Source organism: Manis pentadactyla, chromosome 5, assembly GCF_030020395.1.
Source record: "Manis pentadactyla isolate mManPen7 chromosome 5, mManPen7.hap1, whole genome shotgun sequence".
NCBI classification, from domain to species: Eukaryota; Metazoa; Chordata; class Mammalia; order Pholidota; family Manidae; genus Manis; species Manis pentadactyla.
Genome location: NC_080023.1, coordinates 149484601 through 149506356, shown reverse-complemented (window position 1 = coordinate 149506356; position 21756 = coordinate 149484601). Strand labels below are relative to the sequence as shown.

The 21756-nt window shown below is 54.1% G+C and overlaps 1 protein-coding gene across 7 annotated transcripts; it reads left to right on the top strand.

The window, feature by feature from the left end:
• The first annotated feature begins 246 nt into the window (after positions 1–246).
• HSPA12B (heat shock protein family A (Hsp70) member 12B) lies at positions 247–21459 on the top strand. Of its 7 annotated transcripts, none has more exons than XM_036924588.2 (15): positions 813–1072; positions 1444–1539; positions 3509–3651; positions 6006–6065; positions 7757–7854; positions 8881–9005; positions 13764–13950; positions 14221–14325; positions 14646–14762; positions 16654–16828; positions 17687–17773; positions 18223–18327; positions 18435–18693; positions 19202–19305; positions 19918–21459. In XM_036924588.2, exons 4-15 carry the CDS (start codon positions 6023–6025, stop codon positions 20571–20573), a joined length of 2061 nt encoding a protein of 686 aa, XP_036780483.2. In that variant the 5' UTR covers positions 813–1072; positions 1444–1539; positions 3509–3651; positions 6006–6022; the 3' UTR covers positions 20574–21459. The 7 variants fall into 7 exon arrangements, with proteins under 7 accessions (XP_036780489.2, XP_036780486.2, XP_036780488.2 ...); XM_036924587.2 differs by having other exon boundaries at positions 3470–3651; XM_036924591.2 differs by lacking the exons at positions 813–1072; positions 1444–1539 and adding an exon at positions 265–402.
• The last annotated feature ends 297 nt before the right edge of the window (positions 21460–21756 follow it).

The following is a 21756-nucleotide window of genomic DNA, read 5'->3' as shown; positions in this document are numbered from 1 at the left end:
CGCACGTCCCCCCCTCACCCTTCTCCCCCAGCCCCACCTCCCGGGCTGCTCGCGGGCGGGCCAGGGAAGCGCAGCGGCGGGGCGCAGGCCGCGAGGCGCAGGAGCAGCGCGGGGAGGGGCCCTGGACGCGGGGTAAGGCTGGGCCCCTCGGCGGAGGCCCGCGCAGGCAGGCCCCGCCCCGACCTCGCACATCTGGGCCGGGAGCACGGACAGACCCGGCGGCTCAGCCGGCGCGGCCATCCGGCCTGGAGGAGGGGGAGGGGGCGGCGGGCGGGGCGAGCCCGAGGCGCGGGGCTGGGCGCACGTCGAGGGCTGCGGCCATCGCGGCAGGGCACGGCCACCGGCTGCGCGGGCTCCGGATCGAGGCGGCTGGACAGAGCGCGCGCTGTCGGGCGGGCGGAGGTGAGTTCTGGGGCGCGGGGCTGCTGGGCTCCCAGAGGGGAGAAAGGCGGCGAGGTTGCTGTCCTGTCTTGCGCTGTTGGTTGAGACCGCACCACACATTTTCTGACCCTGGAGAGCCCGGCTGGGGACAGACCTGCAAGTCCGTCTCTCCAGCAGGACTGCAGGTTTGGGAAGGCAATTGGGGCAGCGACCATGGCTCATATCCTGGGCTTTGGGACCCCACACACTGTGCGGAGGTTGGGCGGCTGTAGAGATTCCTATGCTGGCAGGGAGCTGGTGCAGGGTTGGGGTTTGCTCCAGGAAGCCAACTTGTAGAGGTCATAGCCTAGGCCAGAGGTGGAGACCCTGGGGTTGAGAGTGCGTGTGTGTAGGGGGTACCTGGTGTGGGGGGTGCAGTGGCTTCAGGGCCTGTGGTCTGGGAAGGTCGGGAATGGCTGGGTGGTGGGGGTGCCACGATTCCAGACTGTTAGGCTGGCCTCCTAACCAGGGACCTCTAGTTTCTCTCTGTGAGGCCAGTTTAGGGGCCTAGGTGGGTTGCGGTCTAAGCTCCCTGTGAGGCCAGTGGAGCCAGTCTGCAAAGCAAGCTTGGGTGCAGGAGAGAGCCTGGGAGGGGCAGAGCTCTAACATGTGGACCCCCTGTGAGAGCAGAGGCAGCCTGGAGCCCCCAAAGGTAAGGCTGATGATGGACACTGGTGGCAGAGGATGGGAAGAGCTTTGGCCCTGGACTCTGTGGGACAGAGGTTGTTTATGAACCGGCTGCCCCATGATGAGGGCCCAGGGGGTGGGGCAGGATGTATGGAAAGAAAATTTGAGGACAGGGACGGGGGCCACAGGAGGTCATTTCTCTCAACCCCCTGCACTAACACAGGAGGAGGCAGCCTCCCTACCTCACAGCCTCCTGCTGGTCCCTCACCTGAGAGCTCCTCTCCATTGGGTGCCATCTCTGATCAGTTCCCTGAGCCCTGGTTGGCCCAACCTGTGGCTTGGGAAAAATGCCTGTGGCCTCTCTTTGCCTGCTGACAGAGTCCTTTTCCATTAAAGGTCTGGCAGAATGCAAAGCAGAAAACTGTGGATGGGACAGGCAGGGTCCAAGTGAAAGGCAGCCTGCCAGGGAAGGAAGGAGCTGTAAAGCTCTGGGTAGGTCTTTATCCTCAGGGGCGGAGAACAGGTATGTGTGAAGCTCTGCAATCTGGCAATATCACAACCCTCCCACCACCCATCGCTCTGGGGGTCATAAGTACCCAGACTTAACACCCCACCGCAGGAAGAAATCCTTGGAGAATTCGAATCAGGCAAGAAGTCCTAGGCTTTTGTGAGTCTGGGCAGCACTCCAGGGTGGGAGTCTATGGTTTTAAGACCTTGTTCAGCCATACCCTGTCCTGGTTCCCAGTGACTGATAGAACATGTCTATTGGTAGAAGTCAGGGCCAGGGGTCAGGGTAATGCTGAAGATAAGAGGCCAGTATGAGGCCAAGGGGTCAGTCCACGGACAAGGTTAGGAGTCAGTCCATGGGCAGGGTTAAGGGTCTATCTATGAGTAGGGTAGGGGTCAGGCTGGGGCCAGAGGTTAGCCTGTGCTTGTAGCCAGGAAATGAAGTTACTTTCTCTGTAAATCAAACTGCCCCACCCGATTATTCTCAAGCCCATAAACATCACCAGTCTGAAATTAGCAGCTCCTGGGGTGGGGTCTACTTCCACCCCAACCCTGCTCTCCTCCCTGTTTCCAGCTGTGGACTCTGCCCAGGCATAGCTTTGGGGAGCTGAGGTTGTTCTGGGCCCCATGATGAGCATTCCCCTTAACTGTTTCTGGATATGTGAGTGTGTATACATGGTGTGCAAGCTTCCATGGCGGCCATCCCCTCTCTCAAAGTATCAGCAGGATCCTCCTTCTTTAACACAGATAGATTCAGTTCCTCCCTCCCTCCCTAAAGAACTCAAAATAAGTCTCAACAAGACCAAAACTTCTAACAAGAGCAAATTTAGAATCCACATCATGAAGGGAAAGAGCGCTGCTCACATTTGTCCGATTCCCTGCCTTTATCAATCACCTTCCTTACCTGGACTTGCAGGTCTTCACAAGCCTCACAAGCCATTTTGCAGGAAACACACTTAGGCACAGAGTGGTGACATGATTCACTCCAGCCAGGTGCCACAACAGGCCCTTGTCAGCCCTGACATCCCAGGGTAGGGGCACTCAGTATGCCATACTCAGAGATGGACGATAGCTGGGGAGATCATGGGCACATGGTTTGGACATAGAATCCAGCTTAGAGTGACGACTCCTGAGTCTTTTTTCCTGGTGGTTCTAGATTGCTTCTCCTCCACACACAGTAGCCTTAGTCCAGAAAATCCTCTCATGCATTCAGCCACATGTTTCTCCAGCACTTAGTGTAGCGCCTGACACAAAGAAAATGCTCAAAAAGTTTTTGCTGGAAAATCAAAACAATGTACAAACACGGCAACCAGCTTCTGCCTCATGGTCTTGATCCAATAGTATGCTGTAAATGTTTTACAATCAACTCTCCAAGAGGGAGAAACTACCTGATTTGTAGTGTTCACCAATTTCTGTGGTGTAAATGCTCCCACCGTGGCTGATTTCAAGCTACCAACATAATGTTGGTGAATGCAGAACTTGGAAGAGATGCATGTAATCAGCCCCTGCGAGCTAGTGGGAACCACCTTCAGCATGCCACTCCATTGCCCTGAGCTGGGCTTCTGTCCCTGGCTTACAAAGCCTGCCCCCACCCCCTCTATTTGCCTTCCCTTTCTCAGCATCGCTCTGTAAGTGCCCACAACCAGCCCCTATCTTTCTCCTGGTTCTGATTGCTGGGCAGCCAACCATGTGCCTCCCAGGACAGTAGGATTGCGTGTGTCTGGAAATCTCCAAACTGCTCGCCGTGTGGGAGTATCCTGGACATGTTTGGGTGTCTGTCCATGATGGGGCTGGGTTGTGTGAACTATGCATGAGCAAGAGTGTGTACATGTATGTGTATGGGTGTGACAGTGCCCAGCTCTGTGTCTGCCTGTGTTCTGTTAGGAAAACTTCCTGATCAGGCCACTTGTTACAGAAAAGGAGTGGGCTCTGAGCAGCCCCCACCTTTGTTTAGGGAGGACACCAGGCCCACAGCCGAGGACAGTAGCATCGGTGATCTGAAGACTGGTCCAGGGACACAATGAGCAGCACTTCTCCAACTTTAATGTGCACTGAGCCACCTGGGATCTTGTTAAAATGCAAGTTCTGACTCAGCAGGTAGGATGCAGTGGGACCTGAGGGTCTGCATTTCTAACAAGCTCCCAGGACCTGCAATGCTGCTGCCCTGAGACTGATCACACTGTGTAACAAAGCTATTGATGACCTGGAGGACACTGTCTCTGGCCTCCAGAACCTCACAGACACAAATTCAAGTTCTTCCCATCTTAGGAAAGAAATGAAAACCCATCCTCCCCTCCTCAAGCCTATGTTCCTCCAGCAGCTGCCCACAGGTCAGCTCTTGATCTTAGCCAAGCTTCCTGAATGCTAGTTCCGTCCTCAGCCCTGTGGTCACTGCTTGTCTCCCACCCCTTCTCCATCATTCCACCCAAATGCCGGCCTGGGTGTCTCCAGTGTCATCCAACAACCTCTAAAGGCATTGAGCTTCACATTCTTCTCCTCCCAAGGTCTGCATGAAACCACAGCAGGCATCTCAGCCTCCATGGCCAGCCCACCTTGCTCCAGTCAGTCTTCCTGCGCAGGCTCCCCCCGTTTCTCCCCGTTTCTGCTGTCTGCCAAATCTCCCATAACAATAACTCCCAAACACACATGCCCATCTCAGCTCTCTCTCTGACCGCTCCACATGGCATCTGGCGCCATGGTCTGTTCTTTCAGCAGTTTCAAAACTGCAGCTGGTGCACCTGCCCTCTCCCCCTGCTGGCCTGCCTTCTCCAGTGTTCTCCATCTCACCATCTCCTGGCTTCAGTCAGACAGTGTCATCCCTGACACCCTCTCCTTCCTAATGCCCCATGTGCAATCCAGCCATCCTCTACCAGCCCTGTTGGTTCTAACCACTAACTTACAGGTCTCCACTTCTTTCTCAAGACGCAACCAGCACCATCATCTTATTGCCTGGGGCCCTGATAGGCACCGACCAGCTGCAGTCCACCTCCCCATGCAGCCAGAGGAACTTCCTCAAACACAGTTTTAGTCAAGCTGTCACCTCCACTCTGTCACTTCAAACCTGTCAAGATTTTCTGTTGCCCTTCATGTAAAACCAAGTCTAAAATAGGCTCTACAATGGCCTGCCTGCAGGGTCAGCCCAGCCTAACAGCTCTCTCCAACCTTACCAGGCTCGCTTTTCTACCCTGCCTGTACCCAGCTGTGATCTTCAGGGCATCCTTTGTAATCTCAAATTTTCACCCAGTCATTATCTGATTATAATCAGTTTCTCCACCAGGCTGTGGACCCCCAGGGTGGGGACTGTGTCATTCTGGGTCACTGATGTCCCCCAGCACCTGGCACAGAGTGGGCACCCAAAAACATTTAGGATCATCTTGATTCCAACAAAACAACTGTTAAAAAGATTGTGAGACACAGGGCATAAATCTGCAAAAAAGTAAAAAGCTAACCTTTTCAAAGAATATTGCTTCTCTCTCACTTACCAACTTTACATTTCCCTGTATGGCCCCGGAAGATGACTGGTTAGCCAGAGACGGGTAAGATTCCTCAAGGGAAGAACAACCTAAGACAGGCACAGTTGCAGGGGGGCCATCAGGTGAGAAATTGGGGATCAACAGAGGTGAGACTTAGAACCTCACCCCCCCTGTTTTGAGAGAAATCTTCTGCATCCGTGGATGTTTTGTTGCCCTTGTCTAGCTTGGATTAATACTTAGTCTATAGGCACAGACCTGATCATCTACATTTGCCCTCTTACAGCACTAAATTATGTTTTCTACCTTTATCTTGCATCTACCTACCACTTCAGCATTTTATTTAAAAATAATAATAATAATAATAAGGGAGAAATGTGGGATTCACATATAAATCAAGTATAAAAATCAAACAAATATTCATATTTGACCTGATTGTTTATAGTTCATAATGCGTGATCAAAACCAAAAGTTTCTGTGATGACTGCCCTTGTACTGTTCACCATGTAAGAACTTATTCACTATGTAAGAACTTGTTCACCATGTAAGAACTTGTTCGTTATGCTTCAGAAGATTGGAGACTGTTGAGAATTAGGCTTGGGGTTGATTAATGATTGTGCATTGACTCCCCTATACAGAATTTTATTGTTGTTAACAACCGTATGATCAATAAATATGAGAGATGCCCTCTCAAAAAAAAAAAAAGGTTGTGAGACAAGCCAAGATGGTGGAACTGAGCATTAGATGAGATTAGGGAATTACTGTCAATTTTGTTGCACATGGTAGTCGTGGTGTGGCAATATTTTTTTTTACAAGACTATCTGTTGGAAAGGGATGCTGAAAAATATATTGGTGAAACATGTGTCTTGGATTTGCTTCAAAGGACTCCAGCCAGAAGTAAATAAATAAAGTAAATAAGCATTCAACGAGGGAACAAAGGAACACATAAATGCCATTCTGCTTGTCTGTTCCTGTTCACAGCCACAGGGCCTGTGAAGATGCTGGCGGTTCCGGAGATGGGCCTGCAAGGGCTGTACATCGGTAAGAACCCCCCAACTTCTGCTCTGACCCACCGCCCCACTCATCCCGGTACTGAGACCCACCCACACGCTGCATGTGGCCTCGCCCAAAAGAGGTTCCGGAGAGAGTGTGTGTGTGTGTGTGTGTGTGTGTGTGTGTGTGTGTGTGTGTGTGCAGGGAGGGTTGGTGCACACAGGACTGTGTGAGTGTGTGTGTGTGCATGCACACACTCACAGGGCAGGTCTGTTCACGGACCCCTTATGTATCTATGAGTGTGTGCAGAGTGGGTCTCTGTGTATGTATGCGTGTTTCATGCAGGGTCTGTGTGATATAAGAGTATGTCTGTCTGTGGGCAGGTCTCTGCACAGGGCTTTGTGTGGGAGTGTGTCTGTCTGCAAGTGGTTCTGCACACAGAATTCTGTGTGCGCCTGCATGTCTGCCTGCGGCCAGGCCTGGGAGCAGGCTCTAGGTTCTCTGCGGGGGTGGGAGGCCAGGAGGCAGGAGGGACACTCCTCAGGAAGTCCACTCACAAAGCCCTGGCAGGCTGGCCTTCCTTCCTGCCTCCCTTCCCAGGCTCAAGCCACAGCAGTTTGGCCCCTCAAGTGGAGCTGGTGGCAGGGTGCAAGGCTGCTCTGACTGCCTGAGAAAAGGGACCCCAGGAATGTGACCGCCATGTCCCTGCCCCTCCAGCACCTCATGATAGACTCCGGCCCTGTTCAGGCACTTCCCAGAGTGTGCCTCATGCCTGGCCCCTCAGATATTCCCAGGGTAGCCCAAGGCAAAGGAAGGCTGGGACCCGTCAGGGCCACACAGAACGGCAGCTGCCGAGAGAGCACAGGCCCTGGCCAGGCTCAGCCTGGAGCTAAGCAGACTGGTTTGATTTGCCCATGGGTGTTCACGCCAGGCCTCATCCACCTCCCTGGCCAGTCTCCCTGTCCCCAGGCATGAGTCTCAGGGAAGCTCCAGTATCCCTCCAAGGGGCCTCAGCAAAGCCCACACCTGGGGGATGTCCCTCCAAGCAGGTCCCTGCACTGCCTGAACTTCCAGGCCAGGCTGTGGGCTGCTTCTCCCCATCAAAGGAGCACGCAGCTCAGTTCTGGGCCTACGAGTGGTCTCCATGGGGCCTCCTGTTCCAAATGCTGGTGCAAGTCTACGTGTGTTATGGGGAAGGAGGGCTTGGAATTTGACTTCCTAGTGTTGTAGACACCCCTCAGCTTAGGGCTTGGCTAGGGGAGATGCTGCTTCTCTTGATTCTCACCAGGCAGCCAGCACTGACCTGTCCTGGAACTTGGGTGGGGGAGTGGGGGTGGTTCCCTTGGGTCTGATGAGACCCATGTGGCCAATCTCTGAGGCGGCGGGGAGCAGCCCCACCTCCCTCGGTCAGGTCTGCCGTTCTCCCATCTTTTCTGGTTTCTCTACCTCCACCCTCACAGGAGCTCACCCTCAGTCCCCCATTTCTCCTGCCCTTCTATCATTGGACTGAGTCTCTCCCCTCCCCAGGTGACGGATAGGCGGCCTTTGATAACAGGTCCTCAGCCCTCCCCCACCTCAGTCTCCTTCCTGTCCTCCCGGGCTAGTCTCCCTCCCTCAGCAGGGTGGCCTTTGTTTCGGCCCGGGAGGTTACTGATGGAGAACCTCCCAGTACCAGGCCTGCAGCCCAGCCACCAACCCCCTACCTGACTGTGCCAGAGTGACTTGCCCTCTCTTTGCAGGCTCCAGCCCAGAGCGGTCCCCGGTTCCTAGCCCGCCCGGCTCCCCGAGGACCCAGGAAAGCTGTGGCATTGCCCCCCTCACACCGTCACAGTCCCCAGTAAGCCCGGAGCAGAGATTGGGAGGTGGGTGGCCTGGGTGGTGTGGAGGCGGCGGTTGAGCTCCAGAGGGCAAGGCCTGGTGTCTGGCAGGGCCCGGTAGGGCCTGGGCTGGATTGGGGGTGCCGCCATGCCTCCTGCCTCTGCACACTCTTGTCGTGTTCCTGCCAGAAGGGGTAACCGTAGGAGACCTTGGACTGTAGTGGTACCAGTTCTGCTGAGGTTAGCCTCATGTAACCAACAACCACCCTCCAGGATGACACCCCGGGGCCACTGTGGCTGGTCTGGCTGGAGCAGGTGTACTTCTGAGCGTGTAGCTTCTAGGTCCTCAGCAGGCCTCCCAGAGTTGCTCCCCCCACCAACTGCCCCATGCACCACAGCCCTACCTGAATATAAGTTATCTCTGGAGAAGAGGAGACACATTAAAAACAGCTTGGAAACTACTAGTTTGAAGTATCCAGGATATAAGCCCCCACAAGCTCCCTGGGTAGCCCCACCTGGGTGCTCCAGCGTCATGTAGTGATCCAGCATGGGAACCCCCTTGTTCTCAGGGAGCCCAGGCCTGGCCTGAGAGAAGTCAGGGGCTATTCTGGGCATGTGCATGGGCTTCTCTTCTCTGCCACAAAACAGACAGACACTGTGTCATTGTGGCCACAAAGAGCAAGAGCAAGAGAGGCAAATATACACAGGTCCATGCGCTACGATCTACTTGCTGGAGTGAAATTGATCCCAACTGGGCCCAGGCTGTGACATGGTATGAAGTGGGGGTGGGGCTCAGGCAGCCCAGGCAGATGGTGGATAGAGAACTAGGAGCAAGAAAGCAGGGGCTTGAGCCAAAAGCTCCAGAGCTACTGGAGAGGCCTTGGCATGTCCAGGGTTCAGCCTGGAGCCTGGGAGGTGGCGGAGCCCAGGCAAGCAGGTGGGGCTGGGCCAGGGCTGGCCTGGACAGAGCCAGGGGAGGGTAGGGTCTCACTTGCAGTCCGCCTGGCCTTCGGGCTGCTCCCTGACTCTAGGTCTTGCCTTTGCAGAAGCCCGAGGCCCGAGCCCCCCAGCAAGCCTCCTTCTCTGTGGTGGTGGCCATCGACTTTGGCACCACATCCAGTGGCTATGCCTTCAGCTTTGCCAATGACCCTGAGGCCATCCACATGATGAGGTGAGGGCAGCTGGCTGGGGGATTGACGGTGGGCCTCACCCCCTGGGATGGGCCTGGTCTCAGGAGTGCTGTCACTGAGGAGACCTGGGCTCTCATCAGAGCTCCTTCCTCCTCTGGTGTGGAGCTCCCCACGGGAACAAAATGTTGGAGGATGAGCCCCAGGCCATCAATCGGAGCAGCCCCCTGCCCTCTGCAGGAAATGTCAGGCTTTGTTTTTAATTTTAAAAGATTTTATTGAGATATAAAAAACATACAGTAGAATACACAAATCTCTTTCTGGGCTTGTAGAGGCAGACCTCAGAGACATTGTTAATTCAATCCAGACCACTGTAATAAAGCGAATATTGCAATAATGCAAGTCAAATGAGTTTTCTGGTTTTGCAGTGCATATAAAAGTTATGTTTACACTGAACTGTAGTCTGTTAAGTGTGAGATAGTATTATGTCTAGAACAATGTGCATACCTTAATTTAAAAACACTTCATTGCTAAAAATGCAAACCATCATGTGAGCTCTCCGCAAGTCATTATCTTCTTGCTGGCAGAGGGTCTTGCTTTGATATTGACAGCTGCTGACTGATTGGGGCGGCGATTGATGGAAGCTGGGATTGGCTGTGGCAATTTCTTAAATAAGACAACAGTGAAGTTTGTGGCATTGACTGACTCTTCCTTTCATGAATGATTTCTCTGGCATGTGATGTTGTTTGATAGCATTTTACCCACAATAGAACTTCTTTCAAAATTGGAGTCAATCTTCTCAAAGCCTGCCACTCTTTAATCAATTAAGTTGATGTAATACTCTAAATCCTTTGTTGTCATTTCAACAATATTCACAGTATCTTCACCAGTAGATTCTATTTCACAAAACCACTTTCTTTGCTTATCCATAAGGTGCAACTCCTCATCCATTAAAGTTTCATCATGAGGCTACAGCAATTCAGTTACATCTTCAACTCCACTTCTAATTCTAGTTCTCTTGTTGTTTCTACCACATATTCAGTTACTTCCTTCCTGAAGTCTTGAGCCCCTCAAAGTCACCAATGAGAGTTGGAATCTATTTCTTCCAAATTCCTGACAATATTGATATTTTGACCTCCTCCCATGAATCACAAATGTTCTTTTTTTTTATCATGACAATTGTTTTTATTTTGGTATCATTAACATACAATTACATGAGCAACATTGTGGTTACTAGATCCCCCCATTATCAAGTCCTCCCACCTACCCAATTACAGTCACAAATGTTCTTAATGCAATCTAGAATGGTGAATCTTTTCCAGAAGGTTTTCAGTTTACTTTGCCCAGATCCATCAGGGGACCTATGGTAAAGTAAATATGCCAAATAATCTATGGCAGCTCTGGCCTTACAAATGTGTATCAAGTAAGACTTGAAGTTCAGAATTACTCCTTGATCCATGAGCTGCAGAATAGGTGTTGTGTGAGCAGACATGAAAATAACATTAATCTCATTGTCCATCTCCATCAGAGCTCTTGCATGACCAGGTGCTTTATCAATGAGCAGTAATCTTTTGAATCTTTTTCTTTTTCAGCAGTAGGTCTCAATAGTGGGCTAAAAATATTGAGTAAACCATGTTGTAAACTGTCATCCAGGCTTTGTTTTCCCATTTTATAAGCATAGGCAGACTAGATTTAACATAATTCTTAAGAGCCCTATGATTTTCGGGATGGCCAATGAGCATTAGCTTCAACACAACTTCACCAACTGCATTAGCCCCTAACAAGAGAGTCAGCCTGTCCAGCTTTGAAACTTTGAAGCCGGGCATTGACTTCTCCTCTCTAGCTGCAAATATACTTTCTACTGTAAGGATGTTTCATGTACATTGGAGATCTGTTGTTCAGCGTAGCCACCTTCAGGAACTATCTTAGCTGGATCTTCTGGATAAGCTTCAGCTTCCACATCAGCCCTTGCTGCTTCACCTTGCACTCTGCTGTTAGGGAGATGGTTTCTCTTTTTAACCCTCATGAACCAACCTCTGCTGGCTTCAGACTTTTCTTCGCAGCTTTCTCATCCCTCTGAGCTTTCATAGAATTTAAGAGCGTTAGGGCCTTGCTCTGGATTGGGTTTTGGCTTGAGGGAATGTTGGGGCTGGTTTGATCTATGCAGACCACTGAAACTTTCTCCATACCAGCAGTAAGGCTGCTTCACTTTCTTATCATTCGTGTGCTCACTGGAGTAGCACTTCCAATTCCTTCAAGAACTTCCCTTTGCATTCATGACTTGGCCCACTGTTTGATGCAAGAGGCCTTCCTCTTGGCCTGTCTCAGCTTTCAACATGCTTTCCTCATCAAGCTTCATCATTTCTAGCTTTTGATTTAAAATGAGAGACGTGGGACTCTTCTTCACATAAACACTTAGAGGCCATTGTAGGATTAATAACTGGCCTAATTTCAATATTGTCTCAGAGATTAGGGAGGCCTGAGGAGAGGGAGAGAGATGGGGGAATGGCTCGGTGGAGCACTCTGAACAAACACATTGATGGATTAAGTTCACCATCTTTTAAGGATGTGATTTGTGGTGCTTCAAAACAATTACAATAGGAACATCAAAGATCACTAATCACAGATCAGCACAACAAATATAATAATGAAAAAGTTTGAAATGCCATGAGAATTATCAAAATGTGACACAGAAACATGAAGTAAGCAAATGCTGTTGGCAAAATGGTGCCAATAGACTCCCTCGACACAGGTTTTGCCACAAATCTTCAATTTGTAAAAAACAGTATCTGTGAAGCGCAATAAAATGAGGTATGCTTGTACACAAACATGCACACGTGTATGCACATATAGGTGGGGTGTTTTAATAAAAGCGGGATATTATACAACTTGCCTTCTTTTAAACTTTCAACACTGTTTTGTAAATGTTTCATGTCAATACTCAGAGCCACTACTTTCTTTTAATGGTTGCACAGTATTCCACAGTCCAGGCGTGTCATAATTTATCCACTCCTCTATCAATAGTTTTAGGTGTTTTTTTCCTCTTATTTTTCACTGTAACAAAAAGTGCTATGGTGAAAAGCCTTCCTTGAAAACTTGTGTTGGGATTTCTATGCAGTAGACTCCTAGAGGCAGTTCCTAGGTCCAACATCTCAAATGAAAAGCAAGGACACAGAAGATCACAGGGTTAACTGAGTTGACAAGTTAAAAATTTATTATGAAAGAGATGTTTGAAAAATCCATTCTGTTGTCGAGTTTTGTTCAAACAAAACATTTGCTTGACACTGCCATACAGACCTCAAGACACTGATTCTTTGAATGTATTGGAGTGGGGCTGTAGCCAGTAGGTGGAAGACTCCTATAGAAAACCCCAAAACTCCCAACCCAGACTGGGATGGGGATCAGGGGGCTTCCCCAGGGGCTGGGAGGCTGGATGGAAGGGTGGATGGAGAGACAGACAGAAGGGTCACTGCCCCCACAAGGGACCTGACCTGTGTGAGCCTGGACTGTCTTCCCCCTTTCTCTGCTCCCTCCACATCCATTGAGGCTACAAAGGCTCTGTGCATTTACAGCCCTCTAGGTGTTACAGGGCATCCCAGCTGGCACGCTTGTCAGCACACACTGCTGAGGCTATGCTGGGCCCCATTCTGGGGCTGAGGACACTGTCTCTGTCCTGTGGAGGTGACAGTCACAGGAACTAACTGGGGGATATCCTGGCCTCCTCCCAAGCCCTCCCTATTCCTACCAGCCTCCAAGCCCTGTCATTTCTATCTCCCCAGTATCTCTGGAATACTCATCCATTGCTTTCCATGGCCAGCACCCCTAAGTTCAACCCCACCCTTTCTTACCTGGACAGTTGCAGCAGTCTCCTCCCTGGTTTTCTTCCCTATCCTCCCTTCCCTCCAGTCTATTGCTAAATGAGGACCAGTGACCTTTCTATAGGAAAATATGGACATGCCTCTTCTCTTCCCTACTTAAAACTCACCAGATAGGTCTCTGATATGGCATTTGATGCTCTTCCTTAGCTGACCTTAACATTCCTGCATTCTCTCCTGCTGCATATGGAGCCAGTTCTCCCTGCTCTTTCACACCTCTAACTTCTGTACATGCTGTTCCTTCTGCCTGGATTCCTAGTTCCTTCCCCAAAAGGTGGTGGTGGTGGTGAGTTTGGTCTAGAGGAGTTAGGGCATCAGAGTAGGCAGAGGAAGAGGAGGCAGGATTTGCCCGGCTAGTGAACCAAGTAGGGAGTTCTACGTGGAGATCTGCAGATAGGGAGGTTTGGAATCTCATTCAGGTTTGGGGGTACTGCCAGGGGTGCAGTCGACTGGGGTATAGCTGCTGAGGTGGGTCAGATAGGAATGATCATGAATGCCTTGAAGGAGCTTGGCTGAAGGAACTAACCTAGAGGAGGGTGAACTGGCTGGCTGGGAGGGAGAAGGCCTCTGCCAAGGCCCTGGAGAGAAATTAGGAGGCCATATGGGGCAGGTGTCGTTAAGGGAACAGGGAGGTGAAGCCAGATGGTGTCACCTCATGGGAGGAAACGAGCTGAGAATGTTGCTGGGTCCCATGGCTCCCTGGAAAGGGAGGACCCAATGAGCAGCATTTATGGAGATGTAAGTGGATACCAAGTGCCATCTTCACACGAACCCTAAGAAGTAGGCACTATTATTATTCCCATTTTACAGATGGGAAGACTGGGGCTTGGGAGGCTAAGTGGTCACAAAGCTGGTTGCAGAGCCAGTACCCAGCCCCAGGAAGGGAATATTCTCCACGACCTCACTGACAGCTCTGTGCCTCCACAGGAAATGGGAGGGTGGGGACCCAGGTGTGGCCCACCAGAAGACCCCCACCTGCCTGCTTGTGACCCCAGAGGGAGCCTTTCACAGTTTTGGCTACACTGCACGCGACTACTACCATGACCTAGACCCTGAGGAGGCGCGGGACTGGCTCTACTTTGAGAAGTTTAAGATGAAGATCCACAGTACCACTGTAAGTCACATTCTGGCTGGAACCTGACTCCAGCCAGGGAGATGGGGCCAAGAGGGGAACAGTGGGGGTTAATGGAGGTGGGCAAAGCTAAAGGGTGCAGATGGGATGGGCCTGGCGGGCAGGGGCTGGGGACGGAACTAAAGTGAGATTAGTGACAGTGGGATGATGCCAGAGAGGGGAAGCACCAGGAAATGGGTGATTTTTAGAGAGAGGTCATTGGAAATGGGGGCAAACCTATGGCCTCCTGCAGCCACCTTGTGCCCCTGCCAGGATCTCACCTTGAAGACCCAGCTGGAGGCTGTAAATGGAAAGAAAATGCCTGCCCTGGAAGTGTTTGCTCATGCCCTACGATTCTTCAAGGAACATGCCCTTCAGGTGGATTACAGCCCCGCCCCTGGGACCCGGGACCCTAAGCCCATCCTGTCCCCTCAGTTCATCCCCTGGCCATCCACTGAGTAACCACAGTCAGAGGTCAGAGGTCATCCTCTCCAGTCCTCTGCTTTCCACTCTGGTAGAGCCTGCACTGGCCATACTGGTGCTGGGGCTGGGGGTGGCAAGGGGAGAGTTAGGAATTCTTCCAGGAAAGCTGGGAAGTCCTTCCTGAGGCTGGGTTAGTTACTCCAGCTGCCACAGAGAACTGAAGACAGGCTCCAGCCCAAGGCAGCCATTCCCCACACTGCCCTCTCCTGCTCCAGGAGCTGAGGGAGCAGTGCCCATCGCTGCCAGAGAAGGACACGGTGCGCTGGGTGCTAACGGTGCCTGCCATCTGGAAACAGCCGGCCAAGCAGTTCATGCGGGAGGCTGCCTACCTGGTGAGGATCTGCAGGCAGAGCAGTGGGTGTGGCGCTGGCGGGCCACATACCACCTTCACCCCACTGCCCTTGGGACCACTGAGTCATGGGGTCATCCCCTGTTAGGCATTTTGGAGAGTTGTTGCCCCTAGGAGAGGGGGTGGGCCTGCAGGAACAGAGAGCAGAGGGACGAGAGGCACAGCCCAGGCCAGCTTAGCTAGGTTCTTAAGTCAGGTTTCCTAGAAGCAGGGCCCGAGATGGGGATTCTTGATCATGGGGTCTAGTGAAGGACTCTCAGGAGAAAAGGGAGTGGGGGAGGCAGGACAGGAGAAAGGGCTAAGCAGAATCCAGCTTTCAGCCTGATGGCACGGAGAGCTCTGGAGGGGAACTGTTCCCTGGTGTTGGCCACACTGGGCCAGAGGGCTGGCTTTTTGTACATCCATATCAGGCCATCATTTGTTGCTGGGGAAAATGGGAGAAACCTTTCCAATGAGGTGGTTTCTGTTCAGTTGAGGGCAGTTTTCCAGAGAAGGGGGCAGCTGTGAGCCAATAGCAGCCAACACACAGGAGCTGGGCAGGGCACCACTAACAGCCACCTCAGCTGGCTACAGTACCTTCAAGACCCCACCACCACCATGGCCCCAAACACTGTAAGTTCTTGAACAGGGGAGATAGGACTGTGAAACTATGAAGGGAGGTGATTTTGCCCAGTGTTCACTGGGTTTCCTACCGTAAGAGATGCCCAAAGGTCTAGAGAAAGAGGGGTGCAGCTCAGGCATGCACCCTCTCCAGTGGACACAAGATGCAGGAGGGAGCCACAACCTCCCAGAGCAAACTAATTGTTTGGTCTTGCCCCTAGGGCCTTGGGGGACACCCTAGGATCTCCAAAAGGGATCTCAGGCCTACCTGTGCACCCCCCTGAAGGATACCAGGGCACCCAACCCCCACACATACACCCATGGGCCAGGCTCTCCCCAGGTGCCAGGTCTGCAGGGGGCTCTGCTCATCCCTGGAAGGAGCCGAGCCCAGTGGGCAAGCCCTCTGCAGTGACCAGGATGAAAGCAAGGCTGTGCCCAGCCAGAACAAACACCCCGCCTCTAGTGTTCCTCGTCGGTTTACCCGCCCTGCTTCCTCCCACACTGCTCCCTGGCTGCCAGCTCAGGAAGGGCTGGCCCCGGGCAGGAAGACTCCCTACCCACCATCCCCACCCCTGACCTGGTCAGAATCCAGGGGATCCCACAAAATTGTAATACTTCCCACAGGGGTCCCCTATCCTAATGCAGGAAGTGACAGATCCCAAGGGTTTTCTCCCCTATCTGGCCTGCCTTGGTGCCTGGAATTTCACTGTTAAGAGTTTATTTCTTCCTATATCAGATTCCCTGGGAACAAAGTTCTCCTGGAAGTGGGGAGGCTTGTGGCCACTGTCTGACCCCAGCCTGGGGGAGGAAAAAGGTTCAGTGAGCCAAAGGGGATCCCCCCCCCTACCTCTGATGGATGGTCTGGCCATTACGCACTGTGCTGAGAGTCCCCAGTAGCACCCTCGGCCAGTCCCCAGATGGCCAGCCCTGCACCTGTGAAGGGGACCTTGCTGCAACCCAGGCCGCCTAGGCAGTTTAGAAGGACAGATCCCAGGTGCTTTACGTTTTCACTCTGTCTAGGGTCTCTTCTTGCTGGGCAACCCCAGGGTGTTCCTGGCCATGGCCATGCCCTTCCTCAGCCTGGTCACAGGGTAACTGTGGAAGCAGCTTCAAATTTGTGCAGCATGGAGAAGAGTGAGAGACCTAGAATGGATGGAGTGTGATGGGAAGGAGGTGGGAGCCCTGCAGGCCCTGGTTTCCTGCCCCAGGGTGTCATCTTAGGTGTGACACTTGACCCATGATGCTCCCTGGCCCTGCCTAACATCCATCTCCAGGCCGGCCTGGTGTCGAGAGAAGATGCAGAGCAGTTACTCATTGCCCTGGAGCCTGAGGCTGCCTCTGTCTACTGCCGCAAGCTGCGTCTGCACCAGCTCAGGGATCTCAGCAGCAGGGCCCCAGGCAGCGGACGCCTGGGCGAGCGCCGTTCCATCGATTCCAGCTTCCGGCAAGGTAAGCTGCCCCCAGGGGCACTACCCAGTGGTGGGCCTGGAGGCACTCACCCTTGGAGGGTCAGAGGTCACTGAGGCCATAGGCTCCACCACGTCCAGCATGAAGGGGAGCCTCCCCCAACCCAATCTGAGAGGGCAGAAACATCCCTGGAAGAGTTCAGTCTGAGGGAGAAGCCACAGCCCTGACCTCGGGGAGCCTAATCGAGGGCAGACATTTCATCTTGCCCTAGGGGAGCATTGTCTGAGGAGCACAGATCTCAGCCCAGCCCTGAGTCTGAGAGCTGGGAGAGAGCCTATCCTGGGGAGAGGTGCTGGGGTCCTGGCAAAGGAGGAAGTCAGCCCCCACCCAGCCCAAGGTGAAAGTCTTCAGGAGCTTCCCCCTGAACAGCCAGTGAATCAGCCACGCCTCTCCCGGACATCCGCTTCAAGCTCCTGCTGCTGGACTTGGGCACCCAGACAGCTATGGTTAACCTGGGTCACCCTCCTAGGTGCCAGCTCCCATGATGAGGTGAAGTTCCAAGTCCTGAGCTCCCCTGGGTTCCCCAAGACCTCCCAACCCCACAGCTCCTCCAAAGCCTGACCTTGCCGTGACTTGAGCCCTCTGCCTTAAGGGAAGGCCCTGCGGCCAGAAATACTTGGGCTCTGTCGTTGGCTATAGCCCCTGAGATTACCTATGGGGTTTCTCAGGACCCTTTGAGGTTTTTGCACTGCCCTCTCCCACTTGGGAGTGGAGCAGGAGTTTCAGGAGAACTAGCTGCCCCAGGTGCTCATAGAGGGCCCTGGTGGGAGGACAGGAGTGGGCACCCTAGGGGAGGTACCTCTTTCTAACCTCCCTGTCCTGCTATCCCTTGACCCCCAGCCCGTGAGCAGCTGCGGAGGTCCCGCCACAGCCGCACTTTCCTGGTGGAGTCCGGTGTCGGGGAGCTGTGGGCAGAGATGCAAGCAGGTGCGGCGGATGGATATTTTTTGGGCCCTGAAGGAGCACCGTATGCTGATAGGGGGCAAGGGAACATTCACCAAGTCAAATCTGCCCCAACCCATTGAAGCCCCGCCCCTTCCTCCTCCATCAGCTCTACCTGACCTGGCCATCCCCTCACAGTCACCTGCATTCACCGCCCCCCCACAGCTGTGCCCCTAAATCCCACTCCTCCCAGGGATTCAACGCTGGGAGTTGCACAGCCCTGGAAACATGTTCTCCCACACCTTGCGCCCCTACCACGCAAACTGAGGTTCAATCACATGAAGCCCCTTACAACCCACCCTCACCCCAGTTCTCCTGCAGGCAGGGCTTGGGATCTCAGGCAGGGCTGGACACTGGGTGAGTCTGGAGGGGGCGCAGAACTAAGCTTAGGTGCAAGGCAGCCCATGAGTGTATGCTCACGCTCACCACCACAGGAGACCGCTACGTGGTGGCAGACTGCGGGGGAGGCACGGTGGACCTGACCGTGCACCAGCTGGAGCAGCCCCATGGCACCCTCAAAGAGCTCTACAAGGCGTCTGGTGAGTAGTCTGGCAGTGCCCTTGATACCCAGTGCACCCTGGCCCACCAACGTCCCCTGGCGGCAGAGTCGGCGCTGAAGCCAACTTCGCCCCATGCCCCACCGCAGGCGGCCCCTATGGCGCGGTGGGCGTAGACCTGGCCTTCGAGCAGCTGCTGGGCCGCATCTTCGGCGAGGACTTCATCTCCACCTTCAAAAGGCAACGGCCAGCAGCCTGGGTGGATCTGACCATCGCCTTCGAGGCCCGCAAACGCACTGCAGGCCCGCACCGTGCGGGGGCGCTCAATATCTCCTTGCCCTTTTCCTTCATCGACTTCTACCGGAAGCAGCGAGGCCACAACGTGGAAACGGCCCTACGCAGGAGCAGGTGGGTTCGGGGAGCGGGGACTCAGGCAGGGTTTATGGAGGGGGAACGCTGCTACAAGGGAGGGTGTGGGCCAAGGGAAAAGTGGGGGTGCACCTGATCCACCCCGTGCACACATCATGCCAGCACCAGTGGGGAGAGAGGGTTGTGAGTACCCCAGCTGGAATTTGTAGTCCAAATTCGGGCAAGAGAATCTTGGGCCTGGAGGAAAGGCCGGCATCTATCTCTTCCCCACTGCCTGCAGACATGCAGGCACACACACACACACACACACACAAACACGTGCCAGCCAAGTGAGCCATGGTTCCTCTGGCCAAAGCCAAAGGGAGGCTTTTTCCTGGGTTTTCATGCCTGGAACTGGAGCTGGCCAGCAGCTAAAGCTCCTGAGAGAAGGCTTGGGATAACATACAACATGCCATCAGTGCCCAGGCACATTGGCCTGGAGGGGAGGGGTAGAACTCCAGACCCTGACTGCTCCATGGGCCTGTGCCTCCTTCTTCGTCATCTACAGTGTGAACTTCGTGAAGTGGTCCTCACAGGGAATGCTCAGGATGTCTTGCGAGGCCATGAACGAGCTCTTTCAGCCCACGGTCAGTGGGATCATCCAGCACATAGGTGAGTGCCTGAGCTTAGGTCCTCCATTCACCCCACATAAACACAGATGAGGGAATAATTCCCATTAGTGCCCGCCTGGAAACCTCCACACATCCATTCACTGGAATGAGATCCAGAATCATGTGAAACACCTGGAGGACACAGTGAGGTGGAGAGTAAGAGCTAGTAAGGGTGACGTGTAGTCTGGCCAAGTTAAGGAACCCGTGGTGCCTCAGGTTCCTCATTTATAAAAAGGGGCAATAGTATTGCGTTCCCAAAACTGTTATCATAGGGATTTAAATGAGCTACCTAGAGAGTGAGCACAATGTCATGCACACAGCAGGCAATGGGTACTTAATAGGTGTAAAGGCATATCCTTATCTCACACCCTCCACATTGGCGCGCGAGCAGGAGGGAGGGTAGTGTTGGGGAGGTAGAACCCAGGAGGACATGTTTTTCTCCCCCAGTACCAGGCTACCGTTTTATAGTGAAATGGCTAGCTTCTAGTTGCCAGGAGGATACAAAAGGACAGAAGGGTAGAGGGGTGGTGCCAGTGGCCGCATAGTGATGGCCTCGGCGGCTCCAGCTCTCTCCCTCCCCTCCTTCCCTCCTTCTCTTTACCCCCACCCGCAGAGGCGCTGCTGGCGCGGCCCGAGGTGCAGGGCGTGAAACTGCTGTTCCTAGTGGGCGGCTTTGCCGAGTCGGCGGTGCTGCAGCACGCGGTGCAGGCGGCGCTGGGCGCCCACGGCCTGCGCGTGGTGGTCCCGCACGACGTGGGCCTCACCATCCTCAAGGGTGCGGTGCTCTTCGGGCAGGCGCCGGGCGTGGTGCGGGTGCGCCGCTCGCCGCTCACCTACGGCGTGGGCGTGCTCAACCGCTTTGTGGCTGGACGCCACCCTCCCGACAAGCTGCTGGTTCGCGACGGCCGCCGCTGGTGCACCGACGTCTTTGAGCGCTTCGTGGCGGCCGAGCAGTCGGTGGCCCTGGGCGAGGAGGTGCGGCGCAGCTACTGCCCGGCGCGCCCGGGCCAGCGGCGCGTGCTCATCAATCTGTACTGCTGCGCTGCCGAGGACGCGCGCTTCATCACCGACCCGGGCGTGCGCAAGTGCGGCGCGCTCAGCCTCGAGCTGGAGCCCACAGAGGGCAGCGCCGACGCCGCCGGCGCGCACCCTGGCCGCCGCGAGATCCGCGCCGCCATGCAGTTTGGCGACACCGAGATTAAGGTCACCGCCGTGGACGTCAGCACCAATCGCTCAGTGCGCGCCGCCATTGACTTTCTTTCTAATTGAGGGCGGGCAGGCGCGGTGCCAGGCCCCGCCCTCTTTCGGTCTAGGGGTCTGGAAAGCAGGCTCCGCTTGGCTCTGGCAGAAGAACCTGCTTGTTCTTGTGTCAGGGCCCCTTTCCCCCGCCCTCTTGTCCGGGGAGATGAGGTCGCAGGACGGGTGGGGACATCCAGAAGATTCTGGCTTTGGGATTGGGTCCTGGTCTGCTGACTGTAAGGCTGAAGGGGTCTGCCAAGGACTGAGGTCAAGGAGCTAGATTTTAAGAAGGCACACCCGTAGGGAGCACGTGACCCTGAAGCAGCGTGCATCAGAGACTGAGCCCTGGCCTGAACTGGGGGTGGGGGTTGGAGGTGGGAGTGGAAGCCACTGGGAGAGGCCAAGCAAGGCCACCAAAGGAGGGACAGCAGGATGAAGATGGGTGTGCAGAGCCCACGCCTGAAGGGCCCAGTGCACTGACTGATGGGATCAGCCCGCACAGGGAGCTGGCAGGGCAGCCCTGTGCTGCAGAAAAACAGAAGCTGCCTGGAGAGATGGGTAGTAGGACCACCCTGGGTGTGGTCTTGACCACCCAAGGATGACTGTTAAATGTAGAAAGGGCTGAGCAGGAGGGGGCACAGGGTGAAGGCACTTAATGAGGGGATGTGGGGATGCACTTACCCTTTCATTGAAGGCAAATGACCCAGCTGGGTAGACGAATGGCCCACTTCAACCAATCCCAGCCACAGAAGGGCATCGAGGGTGGGGTGGGGAGGGAGGGCAGAGGGAGCCCTGAGGACTGGTCCCAGCACTGCCGTCAACTTAGTGTGCCATGAGGACAGTCCCTGCCCACCAGACATGCAACAGCCCCACCTGCCTGAGAACCCAAAGGTGACAATAAAGCCTTTATGCTCAAGGTGAGGCCATAGCCTGCTGGTACCTCACAAGGGGGGGACCCCAATAGCGAGGTAGTGGAGGGGGCCTGGGTTTGAGTAAGAAAGCAGATAGCTGGAAGCTGTGCACAGGGCTGGGAGCTGACAGGGCTGGGTGCTGCTGTCTCCCTGTCACGCATCCCTAACACAGAGCTCCCCCACTCTGGCCTGAGCAGAAGGCTCCTCCCCAACCAAACTGTCCTGACAACTCTTTCCAGGCCTGAAATACCGGTGCTGGGGCCAAGTGCTGTAATACCATGAAGTGCTCTGCCTCCTAAAAG

Coding starts and splice junctions, on each gene's coding strand:
- HSPA12B (XM_036924594.2), top strand. CDS start 6,023: ATGCTGGCGGTTCCGGAGATGGGCCTGCAAGGGCTGTACATCG. Junction 6,066..7,756: donor CCTGCAAGGGCTGTACATCG/GTAAGAACCCCC, acceptor CTCTCTTTGCAG/GCTCCAGCCCAGAGCGGTCC. Junction 7,855..8,880: donor TCACACCGTCACAGTCCCCA/GTAAGCCCGGAG, acceptor TTGCCTTTGCAG/AAGCCCGAGGCCCGAGCCCC.